At 36.8% G+C, this 22,465-nt stretch overlaps 1 protein-coding gene across 1 annotated transcript in view; it reads left to right on the forward strand.

The window, feature by feature from the left end:
• The first annotated feature begins 420 nt into the window (after positions 1 to 420).
• Positions 421 to 22,465, forward strand: part of slc4a11 (solute carrier family 4 member 11) — a 157,003-nt gene continuing 134,958 nt past the window's right edge. Inside the window, 1 exon segment of the mRNA XM_056470817.1 lies at positions 421 to 536. Coding sequence (XP_056326792.1) covers positions 476 to 536 — 61 coding nt within the window. The 5' untranslated portion in view covers positions 421 to 475.

Consider the following 22,465-nt stretch of genomic DNA (forward strand, 5'->3'; position numbering starts at 1 on the left):
TATCTTTATTATCACACAATCAATACAGAAAACATTTGCCCCAAAAGCATGAGAGTCGGGTACTTTGCGTGCTCCCTAGAGAGGAAGCTTTCAAACTAGTTTTAACTTATGCTAGTTGTCAATTACATGTCAGGTTTAGATGTTGGGAAATATTACAAAACATACTTCCCCCACTTAAATTTAGCGCATAATGAGATGAATGGTCCCATCCTTGCCGCCGTGGTTTCCTGCAGTGTGATTGGTTCAAATTCCTGAGCATTGTTCGCTTGCTTCACTCCGTGCGCGCAGCTCGTACTGTCATGTACACCTGCGGAACGGTCGCGCGCACCGCTGATACCTGTCTGCGTTTCACAGTCCGGAGAAAAGACGACTAACTTGGCCAGCTAGTTTTGGTATAAAAGTAAACTTACTCTCAGAGAACTTTCCATTGAATGTGATTTCAGACATTAAAGCTGGAGCAAAACTGAAAGACATCATGAAGACGGATAAAGACCGGAAAGACATGAGGGGAGTGACTGTTAACCGCTTTGCTGAAGGTAAGAATATATATATAGCAAGATGATAAAGTTTATAATAGACATAAATTTAATTATATGTACCTGTGATGTTGTAGGCTAAAAATGCGTTTATGTTACTGTGGTAGCTGGTTTTCTTATTTATGAATACAAAAACAACATTTTTAATTTCTGCCGCAAAATTAAACACGGTAACTTTCAACGTTAACAAACATTTCATCCTAATTGCATAACAACCATATTTCTACCGGGATGCCATTACAACTTCATTGTATGTACAAACAGGAGTTATATTAAAGAAATGATTTTTGATAGTGTCACCGTGTGATATACGTAACGTTGTATTGTAAAGTTACAATAAATCTAAATAACTATAAAAACCCTAATATTTGAAAAAGCTATATGATTTTGCAGAAATTCATATCGATATAATTATCACGACCAAGGTTCCATTAGTCTATCTAGCCCATTTTATCATAGACTAGCTCAAGGCTAAAGTCACGGTGCACAAATAGCTTACTGTTTATATTACTTCTCTATGCCGAAATAGTGATTAGTTTAAACTTCATGACATTTATTCCAAAAAATGTTTCCTGTACGTGACACATGGACCTCAAACACAGTCATGAGTTTATACATTACCTAACAGCGGAATGAATAATATTTCCATTGATGTATAATTGTTAAGATATGATAATGTTTAGCCAAAATACAACTATTTGTAAATCTGTAATCAGATGGTTCAAACAAACCGCACCTATTAGAATCGTCTAAATGTAATAGTAACATATTTTATCAACAAAATCAGTTCTGAAATATTTACAGGAAGACATTTGGAGTTACTGTATATCATCATGCAACAGGCTCTTTATTTTATGATTTAATATTTTGGCATAACAGAAAAATCTATTGTTTGGACTCATACTATGTATTTTTATTACTGTAAAAAATATACACATGCTGCAGTTCCATTAAACCCACATTATCTGAGAATTTTAAAGTGATCGCTTTATGTTTTCAATATTCTGACCTGTACTTATTAATTTTTTTTAAACAATAGGTGATCATATTCAATTGTATTAGAAAGTGGTATCGCAAATCACATCTTACCACCTGTTAATAGTTTGATGCCATAAATAATTCTGGATGCATTAACACATTTATATGAACAATGATTGTGTATCAGCATAATTAACTTCACTTGTTGTAATTAATGATCAAGCTGCATTTTCCCTTCCTTACCAAGAATGACACAGCAAAGAACAACAAGTGTCCCGATAGCTCACTATACACTGACAAAAGTCTTGTCGCCTATTCAAGTTTTTGGAACAACAAATTATGACTTCTAGTTGATCATTTGGTATCAGAAATGGCTTTTAAGAAAGGCAAAGGCCTCTAGATTATGCTTTTTTTTTTATTTTTTTTTTTTTTTACCAAAATAAAATATAATCATGCCTTGATTTTTAATTATTTAATTAGGACAGTATGGTCTGAATTTGCTTAGTCAAAAGTCTTGACACAACAGAAATAATGTACAGTATAGAATATAAAGTCACGGTCCAGTGAAAAAATAATTAATACTGTGTATGACTCCCATAAGCTTGTCACTGCATCCATACATCTCTGCAATGACTCAAAAAACTTATTAATAAAGTCATCTGGAATGGCAAAGTGTTCTTGCAGGCCTCCCAGAGTTCATCGAGATTCTTTGGATTCAACTTCAATGCCTCCTCCTTCATCTTACCCCAGACATGCTCAATAATGTTCATGTCTGGTGACTGGGCTGGCCAATCCGGGAGCAACTTGACCTTATTTGCTTTCACGAACTTTGATGTGGAGGCTGAAGTATGAGAAGGAGCGCTGTCCAGCTGAAGAATTTGCCCTCTCCTGTGGTTTGCAATGTAATGGGCAGCACAAATGTCTTGATACTTCAGGCTGTCGATGTTGCCATCCACTCTGCAGATCTCTCGCATGCCTCCATACTGAATGTAACCCCAAAGCATTTTTTTCTTCACCAAACTTGACTGATTTCTATGAGAATCTTGGGTTCATGCGGGTTCCAATAGGTCTTTTGCAGTTTTTGTGATTATTAGGATGCAGTTCAACAGATGATTCTTCGGAAAATTGTACCTTCTGCCACTTTTACAAATGATCAACTTGAAGTCAAGTTATTACTTGTTGCTCTTACAACTGGGATTGATGACAAGACTTTTGTCAGGTAGTGTATAATAGAGCTACACATAAGCCTCCAAGGCTCATGGTCTTAGGTTAATGAAAAAAGGAAGAACTGCTTATAAAGATGCTTCCTTTAACTAATAGTCTTATAAAGTCAAAGCTAGCAGGCTGTCTGGTCAAAGAGGATTCCCTGTTTGTTAATCGATATAAAACATTTAAAAAATCTTCTCTTCAGGGCATCATTGCATACAAGTGAATTTTAGGGTTCACCTCAGCAGTGGTGCCATTTCGGATTCTTGGTTCTCTAGGTTCACATGTAGACATAACATGCTTTCTCTCACAATTTCACCTGTCCTTGGAGATCATAGAGCACTGCGAGTGAGGTGACTGAATATTTGCTGCACTCTCTTGTTGGAATTCAATAAATTTTGTGACAAAATACATTAAAGTCTACTCCCCTGTAGCATCCTACAGATTATTTCTAGAATGTCAAGCTATTAGGATACAATGATATAAATTTTTTTTTTCATTCCAAATCTCACCGTGAATGCATGTGCATGCTCTTTCACAAGCACGTGCACATACTGTATACTCGCGCAGACACATACTCTCACTAATGCATTACTTGCATTAGGTGAGGGTCCAGGGGAAGGAAGCTCCACCCTTTGTTGTTCACTCAGCTTAACTGTTGGCTCTTCCTGGAGATACTGTACAATAGTGCAATAGTGGTACTTGCATGTGTGAAGCAGATCCAAAAAGAGCTTGTGAATGTAGAGCTTATAACAAAGAAAACTAAATAAAGCTGAAACAAAGTTGTCCAGCTTGACAACTGAAATTGGCTTGTAGCAATGCAACTTTGACAAAAATGGTTTTAGCTTTTGATGGGCATTAAATATTTCAGAGTTCTAGGAGGCTGTGTGAACGGACTGTGGACTGAAACCCTAGATAAAAAAAGTTTGTGTGAATGCGAAGGCAAACTCTGTGACTTTCAAAAGCTCCATCTCACCATTCTTCATCTTATTCCCTGGTTTATCAAGGGTCGCCACATCGGAATGAACCACCAATTACTCTGGCAAATGTTTTATGCTGTGGATGCCCTTCCAGCTGCAACCCAGCATTGGGAAACCCCCATATACTCTCCCATTCACACACGCTCATACACTACAGCCAATTTTGTTTTGCCCAATTCACTTATATACTTTATGTCTTTGGACTGTGGGGAAAACTCACTTGAACACGAGGAGAGCATGCAAACTTCAAACAAAAATACCACCTGGTCGTACTGGTAGTCGAACCTGTGACCTTTTTGCTGTGAGGCAACAGTGCTAATCACTAAGCCACGCTGTGACTCAGTTAATTTATTTATTCATTTATTTTTTCATTTTAGGAAGTTCATCTTAAGCATCTCATTGTAGATTATTCATCAATGCTTTTGTTTAATTGCTAATTGTATGCTGCAATTTGTATTAAAATGATCTTTGATGATCTTGATCTTTGGATGAAATTTCAGGCTTCATCTTTGGTGATGAATGTCAGAAATATTATTGATAAAGATGAGCCAAAACCTTTTGATCACCTGAATAATATGCAGTTGGTCTTCCCCGTGCTGTCAAAAAAAGTGCCAACCCACCGAGGTATGGACTCTGCAAGAACTCTGAAAGCCCTTTCACACTGAGTGTGATGGATTAAAGCAAGGCAAACCAACAACAAACTGCACTTTTACACTGAAGACAGAATGAATGATCCCCTATGTCATATTTATGCCTACACAAGAGGTGGCGCTAATCACAACAATGCATTTTTTGACATCCTTGGCTAGAAAATGTTTTTTCTAATATGTTGTATTTCCTTATGTATGTATATTGTTGGCATGGTGGCTCTGCGGTTAGCACTGTCGCCTCACAGCAAAAAGGTTCTGTGCTCTGGTTTCCCCCACAGTCCAAAGACATGTGGGATAGGTGAATTTAGTAAACTAAATTGGCTGTAGTGTATAAGTGTGTGTATGGGTGTTTTCCAGTACTGCGTTGAGACTAGAAGGGCTTCCGCTGCGTAAAAGGAAAATGAATGGAGTGAATGTATATTTTTTACCATTTGACTTTCAAAGGATACTTCACCCAAAAATGAAAGTTTTGTCATTATTCATTCACCCTTCACTTGTTTTTAAACCTTTATGAGTTTCTTTCTTCTTTAAATCACAAAAGAAGATATTTTAAGGAAAACTGGAAACCTTTAACTTACATTGCATTTGTTTTTCCTACCATGAAGGTCATTGGTTTTTCAGCTTTCTTCAGAATATCTTCAATTGTGCTCAACAGGAAAAAGAAATGCGAAAAGGTTTGGATCCACTTGAGGGTGAGTGAATAGTGAGTACATTCTTATTTTTGGGTGAACTATGCCTTTAGCCTCATTCACTGTGCAGTTTAGTACTACCCCAGAAACACAAATGATCTATCGTGCTTCCAATTTACTAAATGTACCATCAAATCTCATTTTTATAGTTTTTTGCAACACATAACTTCTTTTTGTTGTTGTTAATATGTTCTAGTCATTGTATCAAAATGTTCTCTGTTCTCAGACATCAAAGATAACAAACATTTGATATCTTTTTTTTATCCTGAGCACTTTTATTTGGCATCTACAGTAAACAGTTTTTCGGCACAGTTTTCTTTTGCTAGAGCCACTGGTTTTTGAGTTTCATACAACCGCAGCAGCTTTGGGCACTTGATTGCATGCTCGATTCTAATTGGACCGTCCAATTCATTATCGATAAGTGAGAGAAAAAATACACTTATCAAAAAATAAATAAATCTTGCTTTGTAGTGGTGCAATTGATTGCATCTGGTGTTAAATGCTCCATAGAGATCTACTGTTCTGATTTAGAGCCTCATTACATTGTGTGTTCTCTTTAATCATAGGGCCTTGTTGGTGTCCTGTGGCACCTGGCATGAAAATGCCAGCAGAAAAACCTTCAAGCCCTCTGGGTTGTGAGGTGAGCCTGCTTGCCTCCAACTTGTTTGTCCAGCACATCCCTAGATGCTCAATTAGATTGTGATTGGTAGAAATTTGGATATCAAGGCAGCCCTTGAATACCATTTCCACCTTCTTTATCATGTTCTTGAAACCATTCAACAATATGAAGTATGGCAGGGTACATTACCTGCCAAAAGAGGCCACTTGTGCCATGAAGAGGTGCACTGAGTTGCAACAATGAGGTAGGTAGTAGATGTCAATTTTACTTCCACATCTAAGGCCAGGGTTTTCCTAGCAGAACACTGACCCGAGCATCACATTGCCTCCACCTGCTTGTCAACATCTCATAGTGCGTCCTAGGGGAATCAGTTCCCCTAGTAAATGTTGTATACATGGAGTAAACTTATCAGACAACATTCTTCTGGTGCTCCAATAGTTCTACTTCTAATCTTTCAGCGGTGGACAGGAATAGACACTGCCTGGTCTTCAAACTCTTACACAACAGAGTGTGATTTACTGTGTTGTTCATAACATAATTTACATTTTGTGCGACTTTCTGCAGTAGACTTTCTATTGGCATGGTAAAACAGCCTTCATTACCCTTGTACCCAACTCCCTGTCACTGGATTGTTTTTTTTTTTTTTGGCAACACTGTTGCCAATACACAAGCCTTGTTTTAGAGATTCATTTGATCCATTTGGCTTTCAAAACAATCTGACACTGATCATTGTTTGCTCAGCATTGGATCTACTCTGACTTTAATATGCTTGTTAGGAGATGATCAATGAAATTCGCTTCACTTCTGACTAATTTTCTTTTGGCTTATCAGTGTAATTTTTGTCTTCAGTGTCTTTTCTCACAATTTGTTTTGTCTTTATAAAATGTCTCTATAAAAATTTGCTACAAGCTGAAAAATACAGAGTTACAATATTTTTTTCTAGAAAATGATGGCATTTATCGTTAATACAATTATTTCTGTCAATTTGTTATATTGATAACAAAAGTTAGCATTTTGGTGACAAATACACATAAAAAAAAAAAAAAATTTAATCAAAAACTAGAATACATTACAGATATCCAAACATGTAAGTTTATATTGGACTTAAAAATTGTCAGTGCTGAAACTGACTATTGTCAAGTTCTTAACACTTCAGCTTTAAAATACCCATTGTTTTCAGAAGTATATATAAAGGGATAGTTCAAAAAAATGAAAATTCTTCTTATTTACTCACCCTACATTTGTTTCAAACCTGTTTGTTTTTCTTTCTTATGTTAAACTCAGAAGAAGATATGTTGAGGAAAGATTTTGAGTTGGAAACCACTGACTTCCATGCAATGTTTTGTTCCTATAGATATCAGTGGTTAAAAAAATTTCAGCTTTCTTCGAAATATCTTCTTTTGTGTTCAACAGAATAAAGAAACGCATAAAGGTTTGGAACCGCTTAATTGTAAGTAAATTTTCATTTTTGTGTGAACTATCCCTTTAAAATTAAGATGCATTTGATTGCATTCTATATGTACAGTCTTAATATGCTAATAGTTTAGGAGAAACCAATCAGCTCTGCCTGTCTTAAAGACTATTGCTTGTGTATGAATAGAGAGCTTAGGGGTTAAGCAAAAGGAAAGTGACATTTTTATGTTTAAAACTGTAACAGTCAGCAGTCACTAGCCATAAATCTCCAATACCCATTGTTTGTCCAAAAAGACAACAAAACATTTCCTGTGAAGCTTATGATCTGACTATCAGAGTCAAACACAGATAGGAAGTGAGGTCTAGGGCACACAAATGACAGCACAAAGTATTCATTAAACGTGGGTGTGTGATTGAGATGGCTCCAAAGACTCATTTTGTAATGTAGATGTTTGGACCTGACAGCCACACAGGGCACTAGGTGGCAGTATATCACCCAGAAGCCTCTTTGCTTTGCTGTAGGGATCGTTTTGTGTTGCCCAATGCACATTGCGTCTCTAATCTAGCCCAAATATTTCGCTGTGTGCAGTATGTGTGTTTGTCTGGCACCTCCGGACAACTCTGCTGAACTCAAGGACAATAGCAAGGTCAGTGATTGACCTCAGTCTGTGTACCCACTGCATCCTGTACCCACATCAGAATTTAACCCTTTCCACCCTGCTCTATCTTATGAATCAGTCAGACGGTGTGCATGCATGGAAAGTCAGGTGTGGTATTTTAGGAGCATTGTTATTTTGAATAAAATGTGGTCGAATCAAATGCTTTTTTTTTTTTTTTTGCATGTCATGCTGTGGGAGGTACTTGGTCTGGCCATTACAGAACAGTTTAAAGAGCAGCGCATCACAATACAGTCTAGAGCACATGAGCTGTGTGAACATTCCACCCAAACACACACATACATCGACACACATGCCTCTACAAACTCTTTTACATGCTGCCAACAGGTGTGTTTTTTTATTTTTTGGAAAGAGCCTTTGATGGCAACAAAATGGAGGGAGGAAAGAGGGGTTCTACACTTTTTATAAGACTTATTGTGAGGGCTGAAATAAAAAACAGATCCTTCCCATACCCTCCACCCCACTCGACAAGAGAAATAAAACAAACAGCCTTGGAATGATGAGTCATTACAGTGCTTGCTAGAAATTTCTCGAACATTCTATTAATCTTCGTCGTCTTCATTGTTTTTGAATTGTTTTCCGATGTCATCTATTTCATCTTCTTGTCCCTTGTCATCATTTTCAGTTACTGCTTTCTTTTTCTTTTCAGCATCTTATTTTTTGACTAGTTCATAGGCTTGTTAACCTTCTGGTGTTCGGCCTTGGACAATTCAACTTTTTGTTTTGATTGAATGCTTTACTTCTTTGGACTGAAGGTTTAGCTGTTGAAATGTGAACGCACAATATAAAAATACAATTAAATAAATATGCATGATTCAGAAAGTCTTGAGAAAATACTCGCACTCAGTTCGCAGTCTTACTGAAAGCTTGTTTTGAGGTATCAACTTCAAATTTGAATCATAGCTTTTTAAAATATATGTATATTTGGCTTACTTTTCTTTCCTTTTTTTGTTTTAGAGACAAATATATTTGACAACATATGTATTTTATATCAAATTTGGAAAATAGTATTTTTTTAATTGCAGTGAACTTTTTAATTTCTATTTCCTATTAAGCATTCAAGATGTATGACAGTTTGAGTTAGACATATATATATATATATATATATATATATATATATATATATATATAGAGAGAGAGAGAGAGAGAGAGAGAGAGAGAGAGAGAGAGAGTGAGAAAGAGACACGCACGCACGCACGCACGCGCACACACACACACACCGCGTAGTACAGCGCACTCGGTGAGCGAGGGATCCCCTCAGATTCATCAACACGCATGATTGCGTTCATAAAATTTGCTTAAACTAAGCATTCTAAAGTATGGCTATATTGTACAAGCAAGGATTCTGACACAGCAACGTGAAGCAGACGCTTTACAAAAGTTGCGTGTTGGGGGGAAACACCTCAAACTTAATGAAGCATTTGAGGGTTTATGGAAGCAGCTTAAAGGCAGAGAAATGGGCTGTCTTTGACAGCTTGCGACTTCATCTGGCACTTTCACTGAGTACATTTACATGGACACCAATACTCTGCTTTTATGATTTAGATAAAACACTTTTTTTTTTTTTTTGATTACCTTAAAGGATCACGCAAGGTTTTTCTTTCCGTTCGCCTGTGGTACCAATTTCCATTAAAACATCCTGAATGAAAATATGCTGAATGAGAGTGAACTGCTGAACTATAGTTAAAGTCTGAAGATTAAAAATGAAACACCCGAAATTGCATGAAACTCTGGAGGAAACGCAGCATAGCCTGGTGATGCAACATTAATTGTTTTATACTGAAACTTTCCTTCTAAAAGCGCGTCCTTGGTCTTATCCAAATTTCTTTGCATGGCCGGAGCAAGCTGAACTAGTGCTCTAGGCAAGCGGCAATCACGCCGCCCTCAACCAGAAAGTGAAAAAGAAAGTGACCGGTTCGCGGATGAAAGTGTGGACCGTGAGGGAGGGGGTGGGTGTAGCGCAGGAGAGGAGAACCTTTTTTCAGCAAATAGCAATTTCTGATTTTTTTTAGCAAATGTATTTTTGTAAAGAGCCATTTGGATGTGTATATATATCTCAAAATGCCTTTTTAAAAATGCATTTGCTACTGTATTACTATAAGTTACTTAAAATTATTATAGTATTACTACTAATAAATGAAGAAAGAACAATTTATAGTATTTTTCACCATCACCACTCAAGAATGTTGCTTGAATTTAAGTTACTATAGAAATGTAAGTTGTTTGCCCTTTATTGGTGTCGCAATTCAAGTTTATCCATGTTGCCACAAACGCACATTGGTCGAAATGTCCTTTTATTGTTAACTGAGTTCTAATAGATTGTGCTGTATAAAATTACTATTTAAAAGGGGATTGTAATTGTATTTTTGATAGGAAACTAATTTTTAGTGATGGTTGTAGTTTTTTAAACGGTAAAATATTATTGAAGGAAGACAGCTGGAGAGCCACATATTTTTGGTCAAAGAGCCACATGTGGCTCGAGAGCCATAGGTTCCCTACTGCTGGTGTAGCGGATGAAAGTGAGGACCGGGGGGTTCTCTCACTATTCTGCTACCCAAGGCGGCCGCCTAGGTCGCCTCTATGGATGCGCAGCCCTGAACACACGTCGGCCACAACAGGAAATTTTTTGTTAATGCGTTAAATATTGTAATAATCACATGCATTAACGCGCTAATTTTGACAACCCTAATATATATATATATATATATATATATATATATATATATATATATATATATATATATATATATATATATATATATATATATATATATTTCAATGCTCAAAGTTGTTAACAGGTTATAAAATGATCATAACACTATACATATACATTAGTACCAAAAAATCCATTTATAATACAAAATTTGAAGGAATGCTCAGCTATGTAAAATGTTTATTTAACCCTCAGGTTAACGCGTATACGCGTTTTGAGGCGTCTTCTCCTGATAATGCCGAAAATAACTTTTTTTTTTAAAGATAAGATCAATACATCAATTGAATCTGTTACGTGTCTACTTTTTTGTGTACACTCACAACAACAACAAAAGTGTGTGTTTTCACAAAATAAGGAAAAAATAAACAGTGTAGGCATTCTTTCTTTTTTCTCTGTTTTTAAAAACGCGTCAGTAAAATGCACTGAAACGCGAAAACTAAACACACAGACATGAGACATATCTATAGAAAGCTTGAAGTGTCTACTTTAAAATGCAGCGAGTGCATTTTGAAAACAAATATTATTTGATAAAGTAATCAGTGTAAAACGAACACTATGTCTAGTTTCTCAGTCTGAGGTCATTATTTTTAATGCGACCATACCCACGAGTCCACTTGAGACGCGCGCTCTTTGAGTACATTAATACATGAGAGACATACCTGCATAAAGCTTGGAAGGTGAACTTTCCAACTAATTTTGAAAACAATTGTTGTCTCACTAGGTAATCCATAGAATTCTCCCAGCAGAGTGCGCATCACGCCAGCTCTTCCCGTGTCCGCCATTATTGAAATTGAAGCAAAGAGTGATTTTTGAAGTCCTGTCACCAGGTGGTGTGTATTTTGTTTTTTTTATCTTCTTGTACAGGGGCGGCACAGTTGCTCAGTGGTTAGTACAGTCGCCTCACAGCAAGAAGGTCGCTGGTTCGAGTTCCGGCTGGGGCATTTGGAATGTCTGTGTGGAGTTTGCATGTTCTCCCCATGTTTGAATAAGCTAAATAATATGTGTGAATATGCGGGTGTGTTTGGGTGTTTTCCAGGATTGGGTTGTGGCTGGAAGGGCACCCGCTGCATAAAACATGTGCTGGATAAGTTGGCAGTTCATTCTGCTGTGGTGACCCCTGATAAATTAAGGGACTAAGCCGAAGGAAAATTAATATATGAATGAATGAATAAACTAAATTGGCCACAGTATATGAGTGTGCATGTGAATAAGTGTTTCCCAGTACTGGGTTGTGGCTGGAAGGGCATCAGCTATGTAAAACATATGCCGTAATAGTTAGTGGTTCATTCCGCTGTGGCGACCTCTGAAATAGAGATTAAGCTGAAAGAAAATGAATGAATGAATCTTCTTGTTAATTATCTTTATTCATTTATTTATTATTATTATAATGAAGTACTACTTTTTTATCATCATCCTCTTTACCTTAAATTCATTCAAATATATAATATAATATATTCTAATAATTTAAGCATGTAAAGGATCGTATTTGCAAAAATTAGAAATGCTGTGATCATTTAATTACGCTCATGCCAATCAAAAATGTATAACTTTGTTTTGTCTGTGGAGACAAAATTAGATCTATTGTAGAATTTTGGTAATCATGCGGCTTTGGTTACCATTGACTTCCATTATATGGCTATAATAAGCCAATTTCAGAATATACATTGTTGCGTGAACTCTCTCAAAGTGTGCAAAAACATGTTGTATCTTATTAAATAAAATGAACATTTTCATTATAAATGTTATCAGTTGACTTAAATCGATAGAATGTTTGGCATTCAATTTTTAATTAAATGCAGCAGTCGTTGTGCTATTGTCATACTGAATTACTTTCTCTCTTTTAATTGGTCTTTTCTCTCCCGCATCTATTTAATCATACATCAGACTTTACCTGGAAACAGTGCAGCTCCATACACTGCAGTCAGAAGACAAGCTGCTTACAATATATGTGCCATCTAATGTATCAAATTTCAGGAATCATGATGGCAGTACATCTCTTTGAAACATTTATTCAGCATGTCTTCCCAAAAAAATGACAGCATCAAATAATCCAGAACTACCACACCAAAAATGACAGCATCAAAACATGCACCAGCTCTGCATTTCTATGCATTGATTTGGGTAGATGCTAGAAAGACATTATGTTCCATACTGTGGAATAAACAAAAACCATTACAGTGACATCAGTATGTAAACTTACAAGCACCACATGTCGCACATTGCTTAACATTTTGCCGAAAGCACCATTCATTGACTACTCTTGGACATAAATGGACATTTATATTGCAAAAGTGATGCTAAATGCCTGGGAGATTTTGTCGTGATGATTTATGACCGCAAGCATCAGGTACACAAAGTGAAAGGAGAAATGCAGGAACGTAGGCTTTAGGACCCAGAGTCACAGCTCAGCGGAGGCAGGGCAAGGCTGACTCACTAAATATGTCTGAGGAATGAGAGAGAGAGAAAGAAAGATAGATAGAGAGAGAGAAAGAGAGGGAGAGGTAGAAGTGAAGAGAGGAGCAGAGAGAGAGTAGACCGGAGCAGAGGTGATCTTGCCCTCATTAGTGTCAGGACTACAGGATGATTATGGGTTGACAAGGGAATGATGGAAGCAAACAAAGTTCTTCATTTTGTGCCATCCGGTAAGAACCACATGCACTCTCACTTACACACACATATGCACATGCTTCTGCGCTGTCACGACTGAGCATCTGAGGGTTTCCTGAAATTTGAGAGTGTGTGTGCTAAACATGTGCAGCACAGAGGATGCATGTGCATCTGTGTGTTGTCGTAAGTTTCCCCTCTGTTGAATCCTGCAGGTCTGTGGATTGTTTTTCTCACACGCCTGCTGCTGTTTTTTGGGGGGTGCGTTATGCTGGAATGCTGCTTTTCTGTCGTAAAACGCTTTTATGCTGTTAATCAGTCGAGAAAATAGGAAAAACGACATCACACACTTTCAGATACCTGCACACACACGTGCTGAAATACGAATGAGGGAGAGGGAGATGTGGGAAAAGAGACTGATGCTAAACACAGATCAAAATCAAGTACCTGTAAAGCAGCGCTAGGAACAAAACCTTGATCAGGCGGTGTTGAAGTGTGCGTGCGCGTGAGAATGAGCGGGTATGTGTAGCTGGTAGTCCTCTGGGAGAGCAGGTCTTATTTGTACGCGATGTTGCTGTTCAGTTTGTCTCATTGTGAGAAGTCGGTCTAATATTGCATGCAACACACGCTCTGTCAAGTGCACCTACATCGCTGTCCTTTCCCTTCACTCAGTGTAAACACAGTAGGTAATAGAAGTGGGAAGACACTAAATCTTGTGCTCGTCTTCCCCCAACACACACATACACACAAACGTCCATAATGAGACTGTGATTTGCATCCTTCGCCTGAGGGATTGAACTTCAAAATCAGTTGATGTCTCAATTTTCTCTCCTCGCATGATTATGTGTGTTTCTTCGTGTGCCTGTGTGACACACAGCATCAAGTGCGCATTTGATCAGCCTGTTGTAATTGACACTTACTTTGTGTCCATCTCGGCTTGTGGATAATCGCAGTGGCACTCTGTCAATACCATCATTTCCAGAGAATCTCAATGTCATTGGAGCAGGTCACTGTACCCGCTTGAGAACTTTTTCATATGCAGCTTCCCAATTTCATATAGGCGAGCAATCACTACAAGTTGCTCGAATGGATGATCGAATTAAATTAACGACAAGCTAATATAATAAGCGACGTCCTCTGTCTTTTTTACGACTGTAATGAGCCTCAGGATTGCTCACCAGCCTCTCATTACACACACACACACACACACACAGACGAAAGGTGGACATTTTGTCCCCAGATTCCTTTATTTATGATTTCCCATTGTGTTTGCGTGTAGAATAACCCATTTGCGCTTGCAGATGGTGGGATATGAATAGATGTTATTTTCTGGAGGGGCGATTGACTTTGTGTGGCATTCATCTGTGTGTGTGTGTGTGTGTACAGTCGTCAGCCAGTCCCAGAGAGGTTGGCAATGCAATGACTTTTTCTGTTATCCATTCGTCTTCCACCCACTGTACATTACAGTCTGCGAGGAGGAAATTAGAATCACACATTCCTCTGTTTATCTACTTTGTTTACGGTGCGCTGTAAAACAGCCATATGGGCATCTTCTCTCATACAAGTGTGTGGCGAGTGGCGTCTGTGAGTGCGAAGCCGTCGCAGACATTCACATGATGGAGAGCTTGATCTGCCTGACCCTCAGACGTGGTCAAAACATGGATATTTTTAGAGGCCTAAAAATGCACACATTGTCAGACTTGGCCGAGTGCTGTGTGTTGTTGTGCGCGAGCCTAATTAATTGGGCATCTCTTCAACTCAAAGTCTGATCGCAGATAGGCATGCCTCTGCTTCTCCGTAATGGATTAAATATAGCTCACGGGAAAAAAGTTACAAAAGCTCCGTCCTCTACTTTGTGTTCACAAATGTCAGGAACCCCCTCTCACATCCACACACAAACACCCACGCTCAGGCAAACAGGCGCGCTCCCCCCTGCCCACCCCTGGAGTAAACGTTAGATTGCTTCAAGATGTCGGAGGATGCCAGTGTTGATGAATTCCGACCTTTGATTGCGATGCTGCCCGTGCGCCAGGGGAGAAACCTCACACATGCCACTTTTCTGACATACATACATACACAGATGCGCATGCCACCTTTCTGATGCGCTAGAACACACACGCTTAGACTGCTGTATGACCAAATAGATGCCATAACGGCCTTCAAATGTCAAACAGTTATCCTTTTTCTCTCACAATTCGCAATCCACGTAAGGACACTTGTGATAAAGCTGCATCCTTTTTCTGTTCTCCCTCACTTGTATTTTGTCTCCGGTTTGGTCTTCTTTTTTTTGCGGCAGCATTACTGTAGATTGTAAAGCAGGGAATAGTGGCCTGGCTTTAATAGAGGAAGAAGGGAATGTGCAAGCAATTAGCAGGAATCCCCCAGCAGAGCTCTCACAAAACCAGAGCAGCCGAGATATGAAGGAAAGGAAAATCTGTATTCCCTTGGTGTACAGGACAATAGTGTCCATGCAAACACATTTAAGCTGCGCGTTCCCCTGGTGGCGCGTGATTAAAGACGGCTGTCATGTTGAAGCACGTTAGTACTGCGGTCACTGGATCCTGACGTCCACCTCTCTCTCCATCTCTCTTCTAAGCTCAAGAGGGTTTTAAACTAGAATAAATTGATTGAACAGAACGATATCTGATGCTATAATCGTAGTATTACCTAGATGGTAATTTTCTCTTACTGTTTGGTGTGCTTTGCTTTTTGCACACACATTCGCCACTCTGCGTAATTTCTCCTACAGCTTAGTGAGAGGGAGACTCTGGCTCACGTACATCTCTATAACGCTGTAGAGTATGCATAGATCACTATCAGGGTCACCCAGTGATTGCTCCCTTCACACCAGGAGACGGACGGATCAGCCGAAGCACACGCTGCAGAAACATCCCTGCCGTATGAAATTCATTTAAAAGCACTAGCACAAATGGCTGCCACTTTAGGATTTCCCTGCAAATTAGCATGGAAGGTTGTTTTAAATGAATGTAAAGATTGGTATACTGATTTGCACCTTACTCTGTGTGAGGGATTTCATGGATCTATTATCAGAACGGTTTCTTCTTCATTACAGTCAGGAAATCCTCTGATGGCATGCCAGCAGACTGCCCACAGTCTGTTCACTGATGCAGTTTGCACTCAGAATAAAAGCAAAAGGTAGTTTTTAAATCACTGTTTTTGATCACAGATACATTTCTGTAAGACATTGTTAACTAAATACAGTGTAATGAATGTCACAAACTTATGTAATTAAAACTACAGCTTCAACAGTTAGCTTCAACAGTTATAATTAAATGGCACATTGAAAATCTTAGTTTTTCTTTTTTATTCTGTTTATATCAATGTATACAGTGTAATCTTTCATTTTAAACATATAGTGCTCAGCATATTTGAGTACACCCCATTTTGAAAATGAATATTTTTATCCATTTCTCAGTAAATATAGTCAATGTATTTTGGTGCATTCAAACAAAACCGCTTTAATAAACAGATATATTTATTTAAATTATATTTTAGTCAGCAAACATATTTAGAAATTGAAAGATAATTCAATTATATTCAAGCAAAATATTGCAAAAAAAAATATTACAACCTACAAAATTTCAACAAAATGTTTCAATTTTTTTTTTATTTTGCTTCTCTTGATTTTTCCTCTTTTTTTTTTTTAATTTGTATTTAATATTTTTCTATAACATAAATTTGGGTGTGCTAGTTTTTGGACCATTATCGTAAGTTATTTTGTTAGATAAGCTCCAGATTTGATTTGTGAGGGGTGTACTAATATATGCTGAGCACTGTACATGTTTACGAATTTCATTTTATGCCTTTTAGTTTGTTAGGAGATTTAAAGCACGTTTTTAAACTGTGCACATGCTCAGTAACATACAGTAGCAGAACCCTAGATTAACTGAGGAAAACTTGCATAATAAAGCAAAATAATTGAGAAACAATCCTTAGATGCTGTGTTTATTATGTACAGCAATAATATGACTATTTTTAATGATAACTTTTTAATTGGCCGAAGTCAAACTGCATCAAACTGCATCGCCAATTACAGTTTTAAGATTTCTGGGTTCCAAACAGTTACAGGTACGTCATATTTTTCCAACACAACCTGATTAAATTAACTCAATCATTTGTACAAATTTAAGTGGATTGAACGTAAAACAATTAAGTTGTCCCCCAAAAAACCTTAGTACTTGTGTAGTTTCAACTCATTTTAAAAAGTAAAAAAAGCATTTTTTAAGAGCAAAAGTCAATTTTTGGAGTGTAACACAGATCAGGAAACAGTCAGAACTAGGTAGTTTCTCCACCTCTGCATCATAGAAGTTACGTTATTGTTTGGGAAACAGCCCTGATTGGTTTGTGCTATTCAATGCCTAAAACTAAATTAAACAAAAACAATGTATTTGAATTACCAGTGTTTTAATTTAAATAAGGAATATTCTGTGATTTTTCAGTCAATTAAATGTTATTTATTGCTTTCTTTCATTCATTCACTTATCTTTTTTTAAACATATTTTCATTTGATTTACAGGGATAGTTTACCCCAAAATGAAAATTCTGTCACCATTTACTCACCCTTGACTTGGTCTAAACCAGTTTGAGTTTTTTTTTTTTCTTTTGACCACAAAAAAAATATATATTTTTGAAAGAAAGATGGAAACCTGTAACAGTTGACTTCCATAGTATTTGTTTTTCCTTCTATCAAAGTAAATGGTTTCGAGAACATTTTTCAAAATGTTCAATATTTTGTTGTGTTCAAAAGAAAAAAAATAAATAAAATTGAATAAATGATTCAGTTTGAATTTCCTAGTATTGAATAAGGCATTCATTCCACTGTGGCGACCCCTGATGAATAAAGGGACTAAGCTGAAGAAAAATGAATGAATGGTATTGAATAAATAAAGGGTGAGTAAATGATGACAGAATTTTCATTTTTGGGTGAACTAGGCCTTTAATGCCACTGTAATAAAGCATAAAGTATTATAAATGCGCGTTACATTTTCAATCTTCTTCATATAAAAATGTGGACCCGCTTCATTAAAATTCACCAGTTACTGTCTGCTTTGTATTTGTATTATTGACTTAATATTACATTTTAATACTATTGCACTTTTTATGGGAGATACGTTGTGCTTTAAAATGCCTGCATGTATTTACAGCTATAATTAATTTCTGTGTAATAAATATATATATATATATATATATATATATATATATATATATATATATATATATATATATATATATATATATATATATACATATTTATATACACATATTTATATATATACTAAACACTTAACTTACAACTAAACTTGACCCAATAACCATATCCCACCTAAATACTGGAACAGCAGACAAAGCATTTCTCAGTACAACCTGAGCTTAAAAATATGACCATAACACTCAAATCTTTTGATATAGGAAATAGTATTGAAATAAATCTAATATGAAATGTGTGATCTGTGGTTCTGTTCAAAAATATTTGTCATCACAGTCTATGAAAAGATTCCTTTATTCAGCTCGAGGAAAAAAAAGAACAATAATGTAAATCACAAGTATTTCTGATAAAAGTGTCCCAAAAAGTTGTGCAGGAATAAAACATAATTGGCCAATTTCATGTCAGTTAGATGGGCCTTTTCCAGTGCAAGCAAGGAGTTTCTTGTCCAGAATAAACTCCAAGCTGGATCAGATTAAATGCCGTGAGTCAAAAGCATCTCCCGGCAGAGGCAAATAAATGTGTTGCCTTCACACATGCTTGATTCAGCTAATTCAACTTGGCCTTTCTAAAATGTTTTAATGTCTATTTAGGAATTGAAAGATGCGCATCATGTGGGTTTGCATGCAGAAACAGTCATTTTTCCTCATTTAAGAATTATGACACTGAGTTTTTATTTCTTTCTGAATACTCCCACAACAGCATGCATATTAATATGTCTTCGCTTCCATGCTTTGTTTGTGAAGAGAATGCATCGTCAACTGTTTGGCTTTTTCTCTCCAGGAATTTTTTGTCGAACAGCCTCATATAGACATACACACACACACACACACACACACACACACAGACACAACCCTGTGTCTCTCTCCATCTCCTCGCCTCATCACACTCTTCCCTTATTCCCAAAAGCAGCCGCATGTGTGTATGTATGTGTGTCATTATTGGTCTTCAGAAGGAATTCCCTCTCTAAGCAGTCAGAGACTTGAGTGCCAAAAAGCCTGCAGGCATATTAAGTCTCTCTCTTTCTTGCTCACTCTCTCGTAGATCTGGGCTGTAAGTGGCATTAAAAAGTGGCAGAGAGCACCTTTAATCTGTCTCATACGTCTCTCTTTCTGTCTGTCTGTGTAGTGGAGGTGTATCTACACTAAAGGGCCAACACTGCGCACTGTTAGACAAGCAAAAAACCATCGCAACCTGCAAGAGATGGGCTTTTTACTCTCTCTCTCATAGCTTATCTTCTACATAGCCAGAGTCATATCTGTGTCAAAGCATGGCCCGACCCGTACAGGTACAGCCGGATTAAAAGATCTCAAAAACCTAAGGTCTGTGAAATAACAGCAGCTAAATTCCCGAACATCATCTCTAAACCCAAAGCACATGCTTTCTGTATTTGTATGTACTTTTGCGGTATTAAAGCCCTAAATAGCTTATGTAAAAGGTGCATTCACATGTTTGATGCGCTTTTATATTACAGGACACGTGCCTGCTTTCTTACCTCCAATTTTTTAATGCACATTGTCCATTTGTCAGGGCCAGGGATTAATGTTTTTGGTCTGCCAGAGCATGGTGCCATATGGCTGGATGTAACAGCCTCGCAAACTCAATTGAGTAGATTTATTTTTTGACATTACGCAAACCTGCCGAGATGCACTATGAGATTTCCGTGACAAATTAATTCCCCTCTTGATGAAAAACTTAGAAGGGTAGTTCTCTCACAAATGAATCTGTAGTTATTATTTACTGTCTTGTCTGTCTAATGGCTCTACATTTTTGTTTAGTTTTTTTGCTTCTGTGGAAAATAAAAGATGTTTTGCAGAAATTCTTTCTCAGACATTGTACGTTTATAAGAGTAGGGGATAGGGCTGGGCGATTAACTAAAAGTATACGAAATCGACATTTAGAACCTCTAATCTAATTTTTCAGGGTCAATTTCTTCAATTATTTCCCTACCGAGTGTGGAGTCGCGCGACTGTTCATTTTAGGCAATGTGTGCTTTAATTTCAGTTGTTCAACGTTGATGTTCAATAAAAAGTCATAGAAAGTTGATAGTGTGTATCTTTCAATTATTTTAAAATCAAGTAATGCACCCTTTATTCAAAACTCTCTCACTTGTAATATGTGAGCGTATTTACTTTTTAAAACTTGTCAGTGAACTATGAGGACAAAAAATAAAATAAAATAAAATAACTGTTTATTAATGGTAATCGAGTTAAAATGTTAAATTAATCGAGATTTTGATTTTAGGCCAAACCGCCCAGCCTTAGTAGGGGATGTTGAGCTCAGAATGAGTTTTTCTATAATATCATGCATATGACTTTCTATGATATATTAAGTCTCCTGAAGACATATGAAAACTTGAGATGAACATATGGATACATGATGCATATTTAAATTGATATATAAATATGGGCTCCACTTTACCCTAAAGTCCAAAGACATGGACTGTAATTTATTTCGAATATGCAAAGAAAACCAAACTAATTAGTTTACAAATGAAGTTATGTGTAATAAAATGAAATAACATAAAAACGTATTGAACACATGAAGAAAGGGAGCTGTAGAAAAGCATTGAAAGCCCAGACAGCAGCTGAAATCTCTCAGTAGTTATTCAGCAACCCTCTGCCCTACAGCATTGTAAATGAATATTAGCTGCTTCAATCCAACATCTACATTACCTGGATGATGAAGATGAAACCAGAGTGGACAATTCAGCAAGACAATGATCCAAAACACAGCCAAGGAAACTCAAATACTTTCAGAGAAAGAACATCAAGCTGTAGAATGGCCCAGCCAATCACCTGACTTGAATCCAATAGAAAATTTAAATGACATTTTTATAAAATAAAAGATTTTTTAACATACCCACATACTGTACACATCTATTTAAACTTATAATGTGATTTTTTTCACAGTCTGCATATACATAACATTACAATTATGTATAAGTATTAGTATGTAACTGTGAAGAGTAATTCATTTCAGAAGTTAATCTAGAATTACACTGTTAACTCTAACTTTACCTACCTGTTAAAGTCCACATGGACTGGAATCTGCGACTGTTTTTATTTTTTTTTATTTTAATTTTTAATTTTTTGTATTGTGACGCAGTTCCTAAAGAAACAGAATATTTAATGAGAAAACAGTGGGCGTGGCTTGTTTTTTTCTGCTGTGAGCTGAATGGATGTAGTAAATTAGGCATTTGATTTAGAAAGATCGGGAATAGATTTTGGGACGAGTTATTGCAACATAACAGACACCTCCTCCTCACCATTTCTGTTTGTTGTCTAAAATGACAGTTGGAGGGGCGTGGTTATGAATGTTATACCTCAAAATCAGCTCTTCCTGTGTTAGTAATGATGATCAGATCTTAGGAGTTTGTTCGCTACTCAATCTGCACCAGTTTTTTTTTTTTTTTTTGGTTTGTTTTTTTCCTGAGTTCTCGTTCTTGCATTCATTTAATAAACAGGATTTTTGTAGCCCTCAAAAAGCTTTTGTTTTGTTGGATCTCTTTTTTAATCTTTGATTCTTTATACACTTTGGTTTTGCTCACTGTTTACAGTGGGGGAAATAAGCATTCAACATGTCACCATTTTTCTCAGAAAACATTTCTCTAAAGGTGCTGTTGGCTTGAAATTTTCACCAGATATTGGTAACAACTAAAGAAATTCATATACGCATAGAAAACAAAACTGATTAATTTACAAATGATGTTATGTGCAATAAAATGAATTGACAAAAGTATTGAACACATGAAGGAAGTGAAGTGTAGAAAGGCAGTGAAAGCCTGGACAGCAGCAGGAATCTCTCAGTAGTTATTTAGCAACCCTCTGCCTCAAATACCTCAAAATCACATAATCTGAGAATTTAACTGAAGAAAAAAAAAACAGGAAATGCATTTTCATATTTTATTTTTAAATTACAAGAGCAAACTTTTTTCCTTATGACATGGCACAGATATTTTGTTCACCACAAAACTTGCAATGTGAGCTTTAAAATCATATGGTTAGTTTTGATTTCATTTGTACATTAACCTACCTATACCACTAAAAGTGACCCTAACCTTAACCACATTCCACCTCAATAGCAGGAAAAGGGTTTTGCAATACTGCATGAGCACAGTAAGTACAGTGGGTACAATAAGAAGCAATATTTAGCAGTATGTACTTGCTAAATGAT

This window comes from Danio aesculapii, chromosome 13, assembly GCF_903798145.1.
Source record: "Danio aesculapii chromosome 13, fDanAes4.1, whole genome shotgun sequence".
Lineage (NCBI taxonomy): Eukaryota > Metazoa > Chordata > Actinopteri > Cypriniformes > Danionidae > Danio > Danio aesculapii.